At 45.7% G+C, this 13,846-nt stretch overlaps 1 protein-coding gene across 5 annotated transcripts in view; it reads left to right on the plus strand.

Annotated features, from left to right (window-relative positions):
- The first annotated feature begins 48 nt into the window (after window positions 1-48).
- The window catches only part of MAML3 (mastermind like transcriptional coactivator 3), a 247,797-nt gene continuing 233,999 nt past the window's right edge, over window positions 49-13,846 (plus strand). For 2 of the 5 annotated variants that reach the window (XM_074588923.1, XM_074588924.1), the window contains exon 1: window positions 49-1,827. In XM_074588923.1, the coding sequence (XP_074445024.1) occupies window positions 1,375-1,827 (453 nt within the window). In that variant the 5' untranslated portion in view covers window positions 49-1,374. Of the gene's footprint in view, window positions 1,828-11,607; window positions 12,058-13,014; window positions 13,191-13,846 lie in introns of those variants that run through there. The other 3 variants (XM_074588925.1, XM_074588927.1, XM_074588926.1) reach the window with 3 other exon arrangements.

The following is a 13,846-nucleotide window of genomic DNA, read 5'->3' on the forward strand; positions in this document are numbered from 1 at the left end:
CCCTCCCCCGCGACTGCCGGGGGGCTCCGGACACACGCTGTCCGTCCGTGTCGTGTCCCCCCCCCATCCTCCCCGGTGCCCGGCACAGCGCTCTCGCTGGCCGGGTAAAGGCGGCCGCCCGCCCCGCCTGCACCCCGGAGTGGGGACGGGGCGGGGGGGGGGGCGCCGGGGAGCCCCGGGGGCGGCCGCCGCTCCGCCCCGCCGCGCCCGCCGCCGCCCCCGGTGGTGGTTGGGGGGGGGGGAGCGCCATGTCCGCTCCTGCTGGGCGACGTCCGTGCCGGGTTTTGCACCTTGTCCCCGGGTCTGCCTCACGGCCTGGAGGAGCCGCCGCCGCCGCTGCTGCTGCTGCTGCTGCGGTGTTTACCCAGCGCTCCTGTCCTGATATCACTCCGCTGGCATGGAGGAGGAGGAGGTGGAGGAGGAGAGCATTTGATCATTGTGATGGTGGCAGGAGGAGCAGCAGCAGCAGCAGCAAGCAAAGCGGAGCAAAGCGTTAGGCTGTATCAGCTCGGCGTTTGGGTTTTTTTTGTTTTGTTTTTTTTTTTGCAAAGACTTCAGAGCTCTACTTTTTTTTTTTCTTTTTCTTTTTTTTTTCTCCTCTCCAGCTCGGCCCGGATTGTTCATATGTTTACTTCCCCCAGCCCGAGGATTTGCTATTTAGGTTCCTGTTGAAATGCAACCGAGCAGCCAAAGTACTTTGCGAACGCGGTGCGGCATAAACACCAAAACTTTTTTCTAGAAGGAAAATACAATAAGAAAGCGGCTTGGCCTGTCTTTTGATGCCGGGGAGTGCGAGTGAGTGTGCGGTGTGTGCCCGGCGTGCGCTTCTGCTTGGATGTGTGTGTGTGCGAACGTGCGTGTGAGCGGGTGTGTGTGTGTGTCTATGTGGGTGCATGTGAAGGGGCGCGTGTGTTTATCCATGGGGAGAGAAGGCTTTTGGCAAAACCTCCGGAAATCTCACGGAATCTATTTGGAAATGATGGATTATAAAAAAGAAAAAGGAGGAAAGGAACTGGTCTGATATCTCTTGGAGTTTGCTACCCGAATTGCTGCCGCTCAGTTTGTTGTGCTTCTTTTTTTTGTGTGTGTGTGTGTTTGTTGGTTGTGTTCGTGGTGATAACCTTTTAGCACCTTCTCTCTTTATCCCCCCCCACCCCCCCTCTCTCTTTTTAATGTTTTGGAGCTTCTCGAGAGGGATTGGCTGGGGGGAAAGAGAAACATTTGCTTGGGATCGCTGTTTCCCTGATACATGGTGGTGCCCCCTCCCCCCCCGTTTCTCTAAAAAGTATCCCATCAGGACCCCGGAGGAGACTCTGTGTGTGTGAAGGGTAGGATAAAAAAAGTTCTTCCAAAATAGTGTGCCCGGGGAAGAGGATGGGGGATTTTGCAGCCCCCGCTGCCGCCGCGAATGGCAGCAGTATCTGCATCAACAATAACCTGAACAGCAGCCTCAGCGGGGCCGGCGGGGCCGGTATCGGGGTTAACAGCACTCCCCACGGTCCTCCCGCCGCCGCTCCCGGTAACAATAACGCTAACAGCGGCGGCGGCGGCATTCCCAAGCACAGCACCGTGGTGGAGCGGCTGAGGCAGCGCATCGAGGGCTGCCGGCGGCACCATGTCAACTGCGAGAGCAGGTACCAGCAAGCCCAGGCGGAGCAGCTGGAGCTGGAGCGCAGGGACACGGTGAGCCTCTACCAGCGGACCCTGGAGCAGAGGGCCAAGAAAACCGGCACTGGCACCGGCGGCAGCAAGCAGCAGCATCCGAGCAAACAGCAGCAAGATGCCGAGCCTGCCACGGCGGAGCAGAGGAATCACACTCTGATCATGGTAAGGGGATGCGGGCCGGGGAGGGGGGTGGTGGGGTCGCTGTCCGCTCCGAGTCTCTCGCCGGGATGAGCTGGAGGTTGTTTTCCGGAGGGGTGAAAGGGGCTCGGTTCAACTTTGGCGGCGGCAGGGCCGCGGGCCGGCTGGGCGAGCTGGGGGCTACCGGCTGGCTTCGCAACTTCTCACGGGGAGCTGGGGGGCAGCGGGCAAACTTTTCTCCCCCCTCGTCTCTTTCAGAAGGGATGAGCTGCCTCGGGGGAGGGGAGGGAAGAGGGAAGGAGCGTGCGGCGTGGGCTGAAACAAGCCAGAGGAGGGTTTTGTGTGCCTGCGTGTTTCCCCACGGTTTTTCCACGCGGGGGGCGTGCGGCTTTGGGCGGCCGGTCGCCTTTTTAAATCCCGCCGCGGAGGAGGAGGGTGGAAGTCGGCTCCGTAGGGCTGGGGCGCCAGCAGGAGGAAAAGTTGGGGGCAGGTTTCTCGCCTGGGCTGCCCCGGCGTTGGCAGGAGCCCGGCTCCCCACGCCAGCTGAATCGCTTCCTAAAGTTTCCTTGGGTTTTAAGGAGCTTAGCGAGGAGCGGGGCGGGGGGGGGGAAGGGGGCGGAGGCTGAGCCGGTAGGAGCGTAGCGGCAAGTAGGAAGCGGAGTTTCCCACTCCCAGGCTGCACCGATGATGAATAATAAAAGGAGGTGCGGGGGGAGCCGGGGCCCCGCACTCCCCCTGGGCCTTATTGACGGCAGGTCGCGGCTGCCCGTCGTTCTGTTGGGCTGCGGCGGCGGCTCGGTTTGCCCGGGCGAGCGACTCTGCGGCGGGGGGAGAAGCCTGTGTGTGTCCTGAGGTGTCGTCGTCCGTCGCCCCCGCCCCGGGCCGTGTCGTGCCGAGGGTACACGGCGCTCGGGGGCGGGCACGGGGCCGCTGGGTCTTCGCCGTCTGCCGGGCGCACAATGGGCGGCGGGGAGGAGGGAGGGAAGGAGGGAGGCGCGATGGCAGCGTGTGGTTTATAAGCCTCGCACGTCCCTCCCTCTCGCCCTCCCCTGCTGCGCGGGAGGGTCCGGCGGGGCGGCAGCTGCCACCGGCCCCCGCCCGGTGAGGGGGGGGGGGGTGTCTCGGTGACAAAGCGGCGGGGAGGCGTCCGTCCCGGCGGTGGCTCTTCCCCACCCCCCCTTCCCCCGGCATGCGAAAGCAGGGAGCAATGTGTTTATCTCGGGCCGAGCCCGTCCTCCCCTGTCCGTGATGCCGGCTGGGTGCCTGCCGGCTCCTCCCCTGCCCTGGCGCCGCGCAGCCCGGCGGGCAGCACCCCTTCCCCGCTGCCCCTTCGCTGTCCTGCCGGGCGCTTTGTCTGCCATCCCCCGGCCCCGCTTTCGGGGGGCAAGGAGGTGGGTTTGGCTTGGCCGGCGGCAAACAAAAGCTCAGCGCCCAGGGCAGCCCCCACCTCCCGCCCCGCCGCCGAGGAGCATCCCGCCTTCTCCCAGCCGGAGAGCAGCCCCGGCATAGCTCCCGGCCGGGAGGCGAGCAGCGGGACGGCTCCCGCGGCCCCGGGCAGCGGAGGGAGAGCCGGCAGGAGCCGCACAAAGCGGAGGGGATGGTGGTGGTGGTGGTGTGTGCGGGGAGGGGGGGTTGGTTCGCAAACAGGAAGCAGAAAAACCTCACTGACATCTTGTTGCTTTCCTGATGTTAACCAGCGAGGCACAACCATGTTTCTCTCCCTTCTCGTGCCTTTCCGCAGGGCTGAGGCTTTTAAATACCCACTTTTATACGCTCCCCGCACCACGGTACTTTGCCTGGGCTTACATCTGCTCTTAGGGCAGTAACTGAGTCGCTAATCAAACTCCATGAGCAGGGACCGTCTATCGTCAGCCAAAACTGTCCTCAAATCCCTTTTCACATCCCGTGTCATTCCCACAAGGTACAGGAAAGGGGCTGGAGGCTCAGGAGACCAGAGAATTACTCCGCTCCAGGGAAGTGTTGCGGTGCACTGTGTACACATCCAGCTCCAGAGCAGCTCCTGTGCTTCTAGGCCCTTGCCAGTGGTGGGTTGTCCTTTCCCCTTCTTCCCAAACCCGTGTGCTAAAGCATTAAAGATCAGGATTTTTGGTTAAGTAGCTCAATTGTTGGCCTTCCCTTGAAGATCTGGGGCAGAGATGCAAAGCCATGCTATAATGTGAAAGTTGTGGGAACAAAGTAACAAAAGGAGGAAGTGCAGTTACAGCTCTCACTATTATTAATTTGTTTCAGGTTGGGACACTTGAAGAGCTAAGAGTAGCCTAATTAAATGGTAGTTTGCTATGAAATTAATCGTAACTGAATTTTTGTGCTACAGTCTTCATGCTATTTAAATATACTCGTTGTGCACTGTGCTTTTCATCTTAAAAAGAGGAATTCTAATACTTTATTAAAAAATGACCCATTTCCATCAACCTTTTTTTTCTTAAGAGCATTAGTGAAAAATTTAGAAACACTATCTGCTTTGTTTCACTTGTAGAATTTAATTATGATTTTTGTCTAATGTCTAAGAAGGTTAGGGAACATTCATGGGTACATGAAAGTCATCCTTAAAACCTGAGAAATCACTCCATTTAAAGCCAATGAAAAGTATTTTTTTTGAGACATCTGTGCTTTTTATAGTACCAAAAAAACCCCCCAACCTAACCCAAAAACTTAATTTCTAGCAATCGTAACAATTTGGTAAGTTTCATGGGGTTTTTGCATCATAATTTTTATTTACCAAAACTGTTCAACTTCATTTAACATTTTCTTTTGGCATGAGAAAACAGTAAACTACATTTTGGGGGTTCCTCCCTTTCTTTATTCTCTAGTAAACTCCACCTGAGAGGTTTACAGTGGAACAGTTGTATGGATCTGCTACTGCTTTACTCATCACACAAAATCATTATTAAATTCTTCCCTCAGATTACTAAAGTGCACAATTTGGAAATGAAGCAGTCAGTTTGGATTACATGACAACAAATACATCGAGGGTAGCAAGAAATACTGTTTCTGATTCTTTTTTATCAAGGCAAATCTGAGGAAAGTATTATCAGAGAGCGCGTGTGTGTGTCCGTCCATCCATCCGTCTGTCCCTCTCCAAATGGAGAGCTGCTGAGAAGGGAGGGGAGACGTGTGCCGGGTCAGGGCAGGAGTCACCCAACAGAACCTCCCAGAAGCTGGTACTGATGCAGGTGCTAAGGTGTCCTTCAGCAAGCTGGGTAAAAAATGTCTTTAGAAGACAATTATCATTTAGATGTGCATGCTGATTTTCTTCATTTGATGGAGTACGAACTCTCCAGGCTGTACAATGCTCCTTATCGCCACCCCCACAGTTTACACCCTCTTTCCCTGAGTTCATGAAAAGGATTATGCAGTTTCCACTGTTTAGGACTCTGTGTCAACTGACAAGCAGTTATCAATGGGAGCCTTTTTTTCAGAAAGGGATGTAGGAGCATAGGCTTGGCTGTATTTCATGAATTGCTGATCTACTCTGAATTTGTGTCTTGTTACAGACCAAGTTTTCACTTGCTGAATTTTGAAATATCTGGATTTATAACTATTTCAACCTCTTCCTTTTGAGGAGAACAGTGGGTTTCAGAACTAGTTTGCTCCTATACAGGCATTGATGGGAATGTACACAAAAACTAAAATGGTTTCTAAATGTCTGGGAGGACCTTCCCCCCCCGCCCCCATTTCAGCCTAGCAAAAGCCAAAGTTGTTTTCCGTGCCTTTGAGTTGGATTATTAGAATGCTGTACCAGCTTGGTTTTCAAAGGAAGTATTGGGAAAATTTGCAGCTGATCCAAAACTCTGCTGCTCATCTTCGGACTGGTTCCAGGAAATATCAACACATTATTTCAGTTCTTTGGTTCCTTGCGAGCTAATCTGCCTTCTTGCTTCCTCCTTTAAGTGCAAGAGTCTTCTGGCTCTGCATCCATATTGTTGTGTTGTGTGTGGTTCAGAGACGTTTTGTGTGTGTGTGTATACACATGCACATGTTATATATAAAACAAATAATGTATATTTAGTATATAATAAATAGCCAAGTATACAATAAATAGCCAAATACATAATAAATATTGCAAGTTTATCACCTCTGTTTCTTACTCTTCACACTGCTGTTCTTATTGTGCATTTTTTTGTATTTTTTTTTGTCCAATGAAACATTACATCTGTAATTACCATATTGATCTTCTAATGCACATTTATTCACATCTGAGCTCTACTGTGACGTATAAAGGGGATAGAGCTACTTTTTCCTATTTTAAAAGCTGTTCAAGACTTTTCTTATTTAGCACCATTATGGGTTTGATTGCTACTGTCATACTGACCATTTCTAACCCTAAAACCAGTCCTTAGGAAATTGAGTTTAAACACCGTAAACATAAAATGTTATTTAGATCACAGAAATTAGTGACGGAAGTCAAATGACCTATTAGATCATCTTTTCTGTTCCCCTGCCAAAGCATACTATGCCAATTCAGAATTACTTTAAAGCTAGAGAAAACACGGCTGGCAAATACAGTATTTTCCAGTACTGCTTTTTACCCATTCTGGGCACTGCCTCATGGAAGTTAATGATCACATTGCCCTTCTACCTGAGGGAAGGGAAATGGGCAGGCCAATCCTTTCAGCTTGCTTTGTGTGGGGACAGAATGACATGTTCAGAATTATAGAAATGTGGTTATATTTCTTCCTTGTTGGTAGATATTCCACCACAGAAAAGTAGTTCCCCCCTCCTCCCTAGTCTCCTGTTTTTGTTGAAAAAAGTATGCGGAGTGAAAAGTGTAACATCTTAGTTTGTCTTAGTGATTCATGGATAATGTCATTAATGAAATTGATTGCCAAAGAATGCTGTCAGTTTTGTGAGTAGTTTTTTAAAGCTTACACCTGCTGTATTTAAGATGTACCTGTGTGTATTTTTGTAAACCTGTGCACATTTCTTGTGTTCTTTCTCGTGTGATATTGCTGTTTAACTTACTTCACAGGCGCTCAGGAGTTCATCAGTTACACTATAGGAAATGTCTATTTCTCTAGCATTGCAAAGATGAAAAAGAAAGATGATTTTTCAGGTGTTTCTTTTTATTTTCCACAAGAGGTCAAATACTGTAGCCCTTACTCATGCCTGATGACTAAGTAGGATTAAGCATCTCTTCAGTTAATAAGCTGTGTCTGATCTTGCTCACGCTGGGGTACAGTCAGTAGTAAATGCAAAACTGGAATGATACCAGAATTAAATCCCAGGCCAGAAATGCGCCTTCTCTTTCATATGCATCATAGGAGGAGTCATCATGTAACCCTTTTTATTTCACTCTTCCTATAAGGGTGGATCTCTGTGTCTTTCTTACTGCACAGCCTCTCCCATTATTTTTCTCCTTTTCATACCAACTCACGCTTGATGCTCCTGTGTGATTACTGTCCTGTAGGACAAGGAGTTTTTGTGTTGACCTCCTTTTACAGCTAGTCAGCACAATAGGTTTCAGTTTAACAAAATGAAAGGAATGGAGAGACTCTTCACTTCAAGCACTACTAGCCTTCTAATGAACTTTATATCACAGAATCATAGAATGGTTTGGGTTGGAAGGGACCTTAAAGATCACCTAGTTCCAACCCCCCTGCCATGGGCAGGGACACCTCCCACTAGACCAGGCTGCTCAAAGCCCCATCCAGCCTGGCCTTGGACACATCCAGGGATGGGGCATCCACAACTTCTCTGGGCAACCTGTGCCAGTGTCTCATCACCCTCACAGTAAAGAAATTCTTCCTAATATCTAATCTAAATCTACCCTCTTTCAGTTTAAAACTTTTTTTTTTCAGTTAAAAAAAAATGTGCTCTGATAGAAAGTGTGTCCCTTTAAAAGATAGTGGGTCAGGTTATTACGAGCCATAGCTGGAGCAGGGCAAGTTGTGTTTTGAGATACAGTAGCCAGTCATAGTGAAATCTAGGCTTCAACCTGACCAAATAGCAGGCGTTTAAAGTCCTACAGTGAAGTTCTAGGCATTGTCAAGTTCAGGAAGAAAAACTTTGGCTGGAACACGGCCAAAACTCATTCTGATAACACAGAGCCAAAAATATTAACGTGTCATTGTGTTCAGACGATTGGTTGTATTTTGGTTAACCTAAATTTACAGTAACTTGACCTAAAGCTTAAGGCTTCACAAGTGTCTTAAGCTGGTGAAAACCTGGGCTGCCACCACTGAAGAAGTCTCAGCTTTCATGCCCTTGTCAGTGGCCATGCTTTCTTGCTGCCTCCCTTTGCTAATGCCAGCCCTTGCTCCTGTACCTCCGCTGGCAGCTGGGTCACCGAGCAGGAAGAGAAGACAGACACAGTTCTTCCTTCACTTCTGGGTTAGTTTTCAGCTGGATCAGATCTATGATTTGTTTGACCGTCCCTCCCATGGGCAGCACAGTCTTACAACACCTGAATCCTCTTATGAAACTTCACCCTTATCCCAGGATAAACATCTGGGACCTATTAGTTAAAACATGCTCACCTGGTAGCATACATTTTACCTGAACTAAGTAACACCTGGTGTCAGTGCATACGATTCTCTTAGTGAATACAGACACTGAAACAGGAAAGGCTGTAAGTAGCAAAGGAGTCAGAGTTCATTTTTCCTTAAACACTTGTGTGTATATGGCATTTGGTTGCATATTACTCCAGTATGTATAATTCATGTGAGAAGTGTGCTTGGATTAGCAGAGGTTTAAGGACAGGTCTGACAGCTGGGAATTGCTGACTGGAATCCTTCAAGTGTATTGTTTTGTGAATTGAAATGTGACGTACAATCTCTGACTGAAGTTATGAACCTGTAATCAGTTTTCCAGCCTGGGATCTCACAGGCTGTTCAGATAAGCAACATACTTGTATGTTCAGTGGTAATTTGGGAGTCTTAGCAATGTGAAGTATTTATTTTCCTAGTTTTTCTAAGATGGCGAATCACAAAGTCATATAACTTTGATTACTCTTTTGCTTCCCCCTCACATGCTTCAGTTTCACAATGTTTGTAGCTCAAAAGTCATCATAGGCTGCTTCTGTTTGCTTTTTGAATACTTGAAACCCAGTTTCATAGGGGTTAAGAGAAAATGTCTTTTTAAGCTTGCAGTAGTTAACGAGATAGCAGCTGCTGAAATTTTGTGCTTACAGGAAGGGGTTGAGCTGCTGTCTTTCAAGACTTCCCTCTTTCGTATTGATTTTGTTTGCCACCACATACAGTTAAAATTGGCAAGGAGATAAGAATACTTTTAATGTTTAGTTGACCCGAGAGAAGTGTGTCGGCCTATAGGAACTTTGCGTTTTCTGTACGTTTGCGTAACTGCTGAGGCTAACGCTGCAGTTTGTAGCATAGTCGATCTATTGCTGTTTGTTTGCTGTCAGTTCTGCACAACTACAGCATACATGGAGTAGAAAAAAGGTTTGAATTTATGACTTTCAGAATAACTAAGCTAATGAGCAGAAAGACTAACAGCTCAAGAGTTTTCTTTCTTATATTTCTTTTTTATCAAGGCTACTTTCTGTAAGGTTTTCTTATAGGGCTCTATAGCGTTCTCTAAGCTCTCAACACTTGAAGCTTGGTGGAGCTGCATTTTAACTGATTGCAGGTGGGGCTGTTGGGCGGTGCCTCTTCCCCTCCTCCCTTCTTCACACTTCAGACTCCTCCCGACAGTGCTTTAACTACGTGGCTTACAGGAGCATTTCAAGTTCAATAAACCAATTCAACTTCATTTTCCTCCGGTCTTTAGGTTCAGACAAATAGCTGTTAACTGCTGCAGTGAAGGTGTAGCTTTCCTGCATCACCTTTATGCTGCTGGTGAAAATCTCAGGCCTGTTCAGAAAGTCCTAGGATATTGTGTACCCAGGTAAAGAGCAGAGAATTGGTCCTTAGCCTTACTCTGACCCTGGGCATTATCATAACAAAAAGCCAATATGCCTGTGTATGTGTGTTTATATAAACCAGTACATGTACATATACACTCATTTTTAAACTGTACTGAAAGGCAAAGTGAAAAGATTCATGATCAGTGATCAGTTTTGATAGTGGAAGGGGATGCGCTGGTCTGATAAGTTTAAGAACCGCTGATACGCACCCATTTTCTATATTTTCAGCCTCTTTCTCTTTCCTTTAGCTCATATCTGATCCACTGTGATGTTTTGGCACTTCTTCATTGTGTTTAATCTAAAGGAGGAAGGGAGGTGGTTATGGCAGATGAGGCGCTGGAATAGTTCTGGAAAGTATTGAGTTTTTTTAATCGTTTAAGGTATTTCCTTACATTAAGGAGGATAGACCAGCACTTAGTCAAAAGAGATATTGTAGCATTTCCTACCACTTCTGTTTATGCAGAACACTGTGGTTACAGACTCTCTAGTATTTGAGAAAATGACTTTAAAGTCTGACTGCCTTAGCTGGCAGTAGTTGTCTTTAGACTGCTAAAAAGATTGTTACATTTCAGCTGTGAATTTTGCTGCTGATCATTTTTGTCTCTGAAGCCGGTGGCTGTTGTTCTGATTTCTCTGGATTGCATTCCAGTGCATAACTGAGGCAGCACAGGGAAAACTGCTAGTGACATTAAATAACCGATTTTTAATGATGTTTTTGGCAAGCAGTATCTCTATTCATTATACATATTTTTACTTGTCATTGAGGCAGGTAATTAGCTTTGAAGACTTTAGTGGACTCATACAGAAGACTGTAGACTTCTGTAACTGAACGGCAGCCACATTGTTTGAGCTCCAAATTGGCTGAAGCGTTCTGGCATGTAATCCACGGCTGGATATGAAGTAATGGTTCAAAATAATCTGTAGGTCCTTCTATTACAGCACAGTTCTGGGCTGAGCTTGCAGTCTTTGCATTCCAGTAACAGTGGAGATACCATGCTGAGGTTGCATTGCTATCTTTTATTTTTCTAATTTGTGTTAACTAGTTTGTAGGCTGAAAGATTATTTAAAGGCTGGATTGCTGCAGTTTTGAAAATTCACCTGAGAGAATTTGGCTTTACAATTTTTCACCCCAGGGGAGTTGACTGGGGCTTATTTTTTCTAACCTATTTTGATCTGTATTCTACATCATGTAAAACAAAACAAAAATAATGTATTTTCCCTCCTCCATTTCATTTACAACAAAACAAACCAAAAAACTTTATGTTCACACTAGGGTTTACTGCCCTTCTCAGTAACGTTTTTTTGTGGGAAATGCCAGGAGTGGGTAGGGATAATGGAGATTTGTGAATGTAGAATAGCAAAACTAAAATTGATTTTGACTAGTGGTGTTAAAAGCTTCAACTCTCCCTCACCTATTACTATGATAAAGCATATGGCAGTCTGGTTACAGCCAGAGAAGGGTTCTGGGAAGTTGACATAGACCATCTTTCTTTACAGTTGCTATGGATATTTGAATACAAGAAACGTGGTATTTTGTGGTCTTCATTTTGTGTCAAAATACCAAGTATCTTGAAAAAGCGATTCCTCAGGAATGGCAAACTTGTCTCTTACTCTCTTTTTACCGTAAAACTTCATGCTACTTAACACCAGCGGTAAGAACACATTATGTTTACATGTCTTTTAAGTAATTTATCCAAATGAAATATCTGTGTTCTCATGGCATGCTGCGTACAATACAAGAACTTTATTGAGCAGGTACTGAAAACACAGCCTCTGGAAAACCTAGCTAGTTAACCTCTTTACGGTCTCTTCACACGTTACTGCCTTAGGCTTAGTTAGATCAGGCAGCTGAAGCAAGTTAACAGTTTGCTGCCATTAAATGGGGTGGTCTCCTCCTCTTCCCTCCCTGCTGCACTCCTGTACTTGTGCTGGCCCGGTGAGCCTGTCTGTGGTACTAAGCCAGCAGGAAAATTACCTGTCTAGGAGAAAAACCATGTTTATTTTTTGGTGGCAGGTGAAACTGCACAGTGTGGTACCCGGGAAGAGGGAATAGAGGAAAGGGGAGGCAGAAGGTACCGTGTCAGCAAGGCTGTGAAATAAGCCCGTCCTCTCCCCTGCCAGTTGTCTGGTCAGCTACTAGTTGAAAGCCTGGTTGTTGTGGTGCGTTGCTGTAGTTAATTTGTGAGAGAAATACTTACTTGAGTAGTTTATGGAACTCCAGGCGGATTGTTATTGGAAGCGTCTTTGGGAATATGTTACTTGTGAGGATGAGGTGATGATCCAAAGTGTAAAGAAGGTGGAGAAGAATATCTTTTCACCCCAATCTAGTCCAAAGGAGACACCATGCTGGCCACAGTGTGGACTTGTATCAGGTAGGTGACCACTGTCCTTCCTGTGAGGAGAAAAAAAAAAAAATTGTTTGTGTTCATATTTCTTTTGTTTCCTAATTTCCTTCTGAAAATTGATAAACTTTGTTTATGTCTTGCTGATACAACAAGGGAAAACATGATTTTGCTTGATCTTTACATTATGGTAACTGCATTTTTTCAAGGCTACTCAGATGTGCTTATGCTCATTTTATTTCCATGTAGAATAATAAACTATGTAAAATAATTATGAGATGCCTCCATAATAAATATCACCATTCCTGGAATGTGATACCTTGACTTACATACAGGACTTGAAGTAATGCTCAAGTGAGCTGCTGTGTCCATGGTAAAGACACTTGCATATAGTTTTATCTTCCTTCTGTCTGAATCCAACCCTGGGCAATATAATAATAATTTTTATCCACATAGTCCAGGAGAAAAAATTACAGATGGAGCAATTTCTGCCAACTTTGCTCTGTAATATGAGAATTAGTAAAGATGATGTAAATTATAATTCTCTGAATGTTTTTTTTTCCATGAAATTGTACCATGCTGATTAGCGTAGGTGATTTAATTAATTTTTAAATAAGTTAATGATGGGAGGATCAGTGGGGGGTTTTTTGTTTGTTTGGGGTTGTTTGTTTTTCCTCCTTTCTCAGCTGTTTTATTTCAGAACTAGCTCACTTGTTAGAATCCAACCTGTTAGCACAACAGGTAAACAACAGTATTAGCAATATTGGTATTTCTAACGCAGTGTGTTCCATATGTCAGTTTTCACTTGTGGTTACTTGAGAAGTCATTGTTTCTGGTTTCAGAATTATTTACTTCCCAAATCTGTGACTTATCTGTTGTGGATAGTGAACACATGGTGAACATATGTTGTGAAGTCACATAAAGAGTTTATCAGAACAGACTTGGGCTGGCTTGCTTGCCCGTAAAGATAGTGGCAGGAGCAAATTGTGCTGGTCATCTCAAATAACAGTAGAATATGTAACAAATTTTAACTGAAGTGCTTCGTACTTTTTCCGCATTTGTAGAATGCACCTTTCTTTTTTTTTTAAGGGTAAGAGAAGCTTTCCTGAGCTCTTCATCTACAAAGTTAGAGGTTTGTACATGTAGGAAGATAACTGAGGCCAGTAAGTAAAAATAAATAAATAAATAAAATTTAAGTCATATACACAGGGCTCTGTAGAGGAACATAGAATAAACAAGCTCATATAAAATATTTCATAGTATTCAGGCTTTTTTTTTTTACAAATATTGAGTTCTTACATGTTTTAAGATTCAATATTTAAGCTGAGAATCAAATGTCTGTCTTGTTGTGAAGGTAGGAAAATAAATGCCTACAGCTGTATAAAACTTCTATTAGTGCAATATCAAATATAATATTTTTTTTACTAGACAAGATCCATATACTATTAATTTTATAATGCACATTGATAGAATTTTTGCAAGAATGCAAAAAATGCTTTCGCCTGTCACTTAATTGGTTGGGAGTTTTGCGGGGTGGTTGTTTTTTTTGTTGTTCTTGTTGAGTTTGGTTTTTTTTTTTTGGTTGGTTGGTTTTGCCTGCTTCGGCTTAAAAAGGTAGAATGCCAAGTATAGTTGTCTCCACAGTCATGCTAGTGGAGATGGATCAGTAGCCTGAGTGTGGATGAGAAAGTCAAATGTATGTGTTATTGTAGTTTATCACAGTATTTTACAACTAACTACCTGGATACTGCCCTCAGAGGTGGTGTCTTGCAGCATTTGCACTCACAAGTAGGTCATGATAAGGCTGCCTTCCTAAGGC

The sequence above is a fragment of the Larus michahellis genome, chromosome 5, assembly GCF_964199755.1.
Source record: "Larus michahellis chromosome 5, bLarMic1.1, whole genome shotgun sequence".
NCBI classification, from domain to species: Eukaryota; Metazoa; Chordata; class Aves; order Charadriiformes; family Laridae; genus Larus; species Larus michahellis.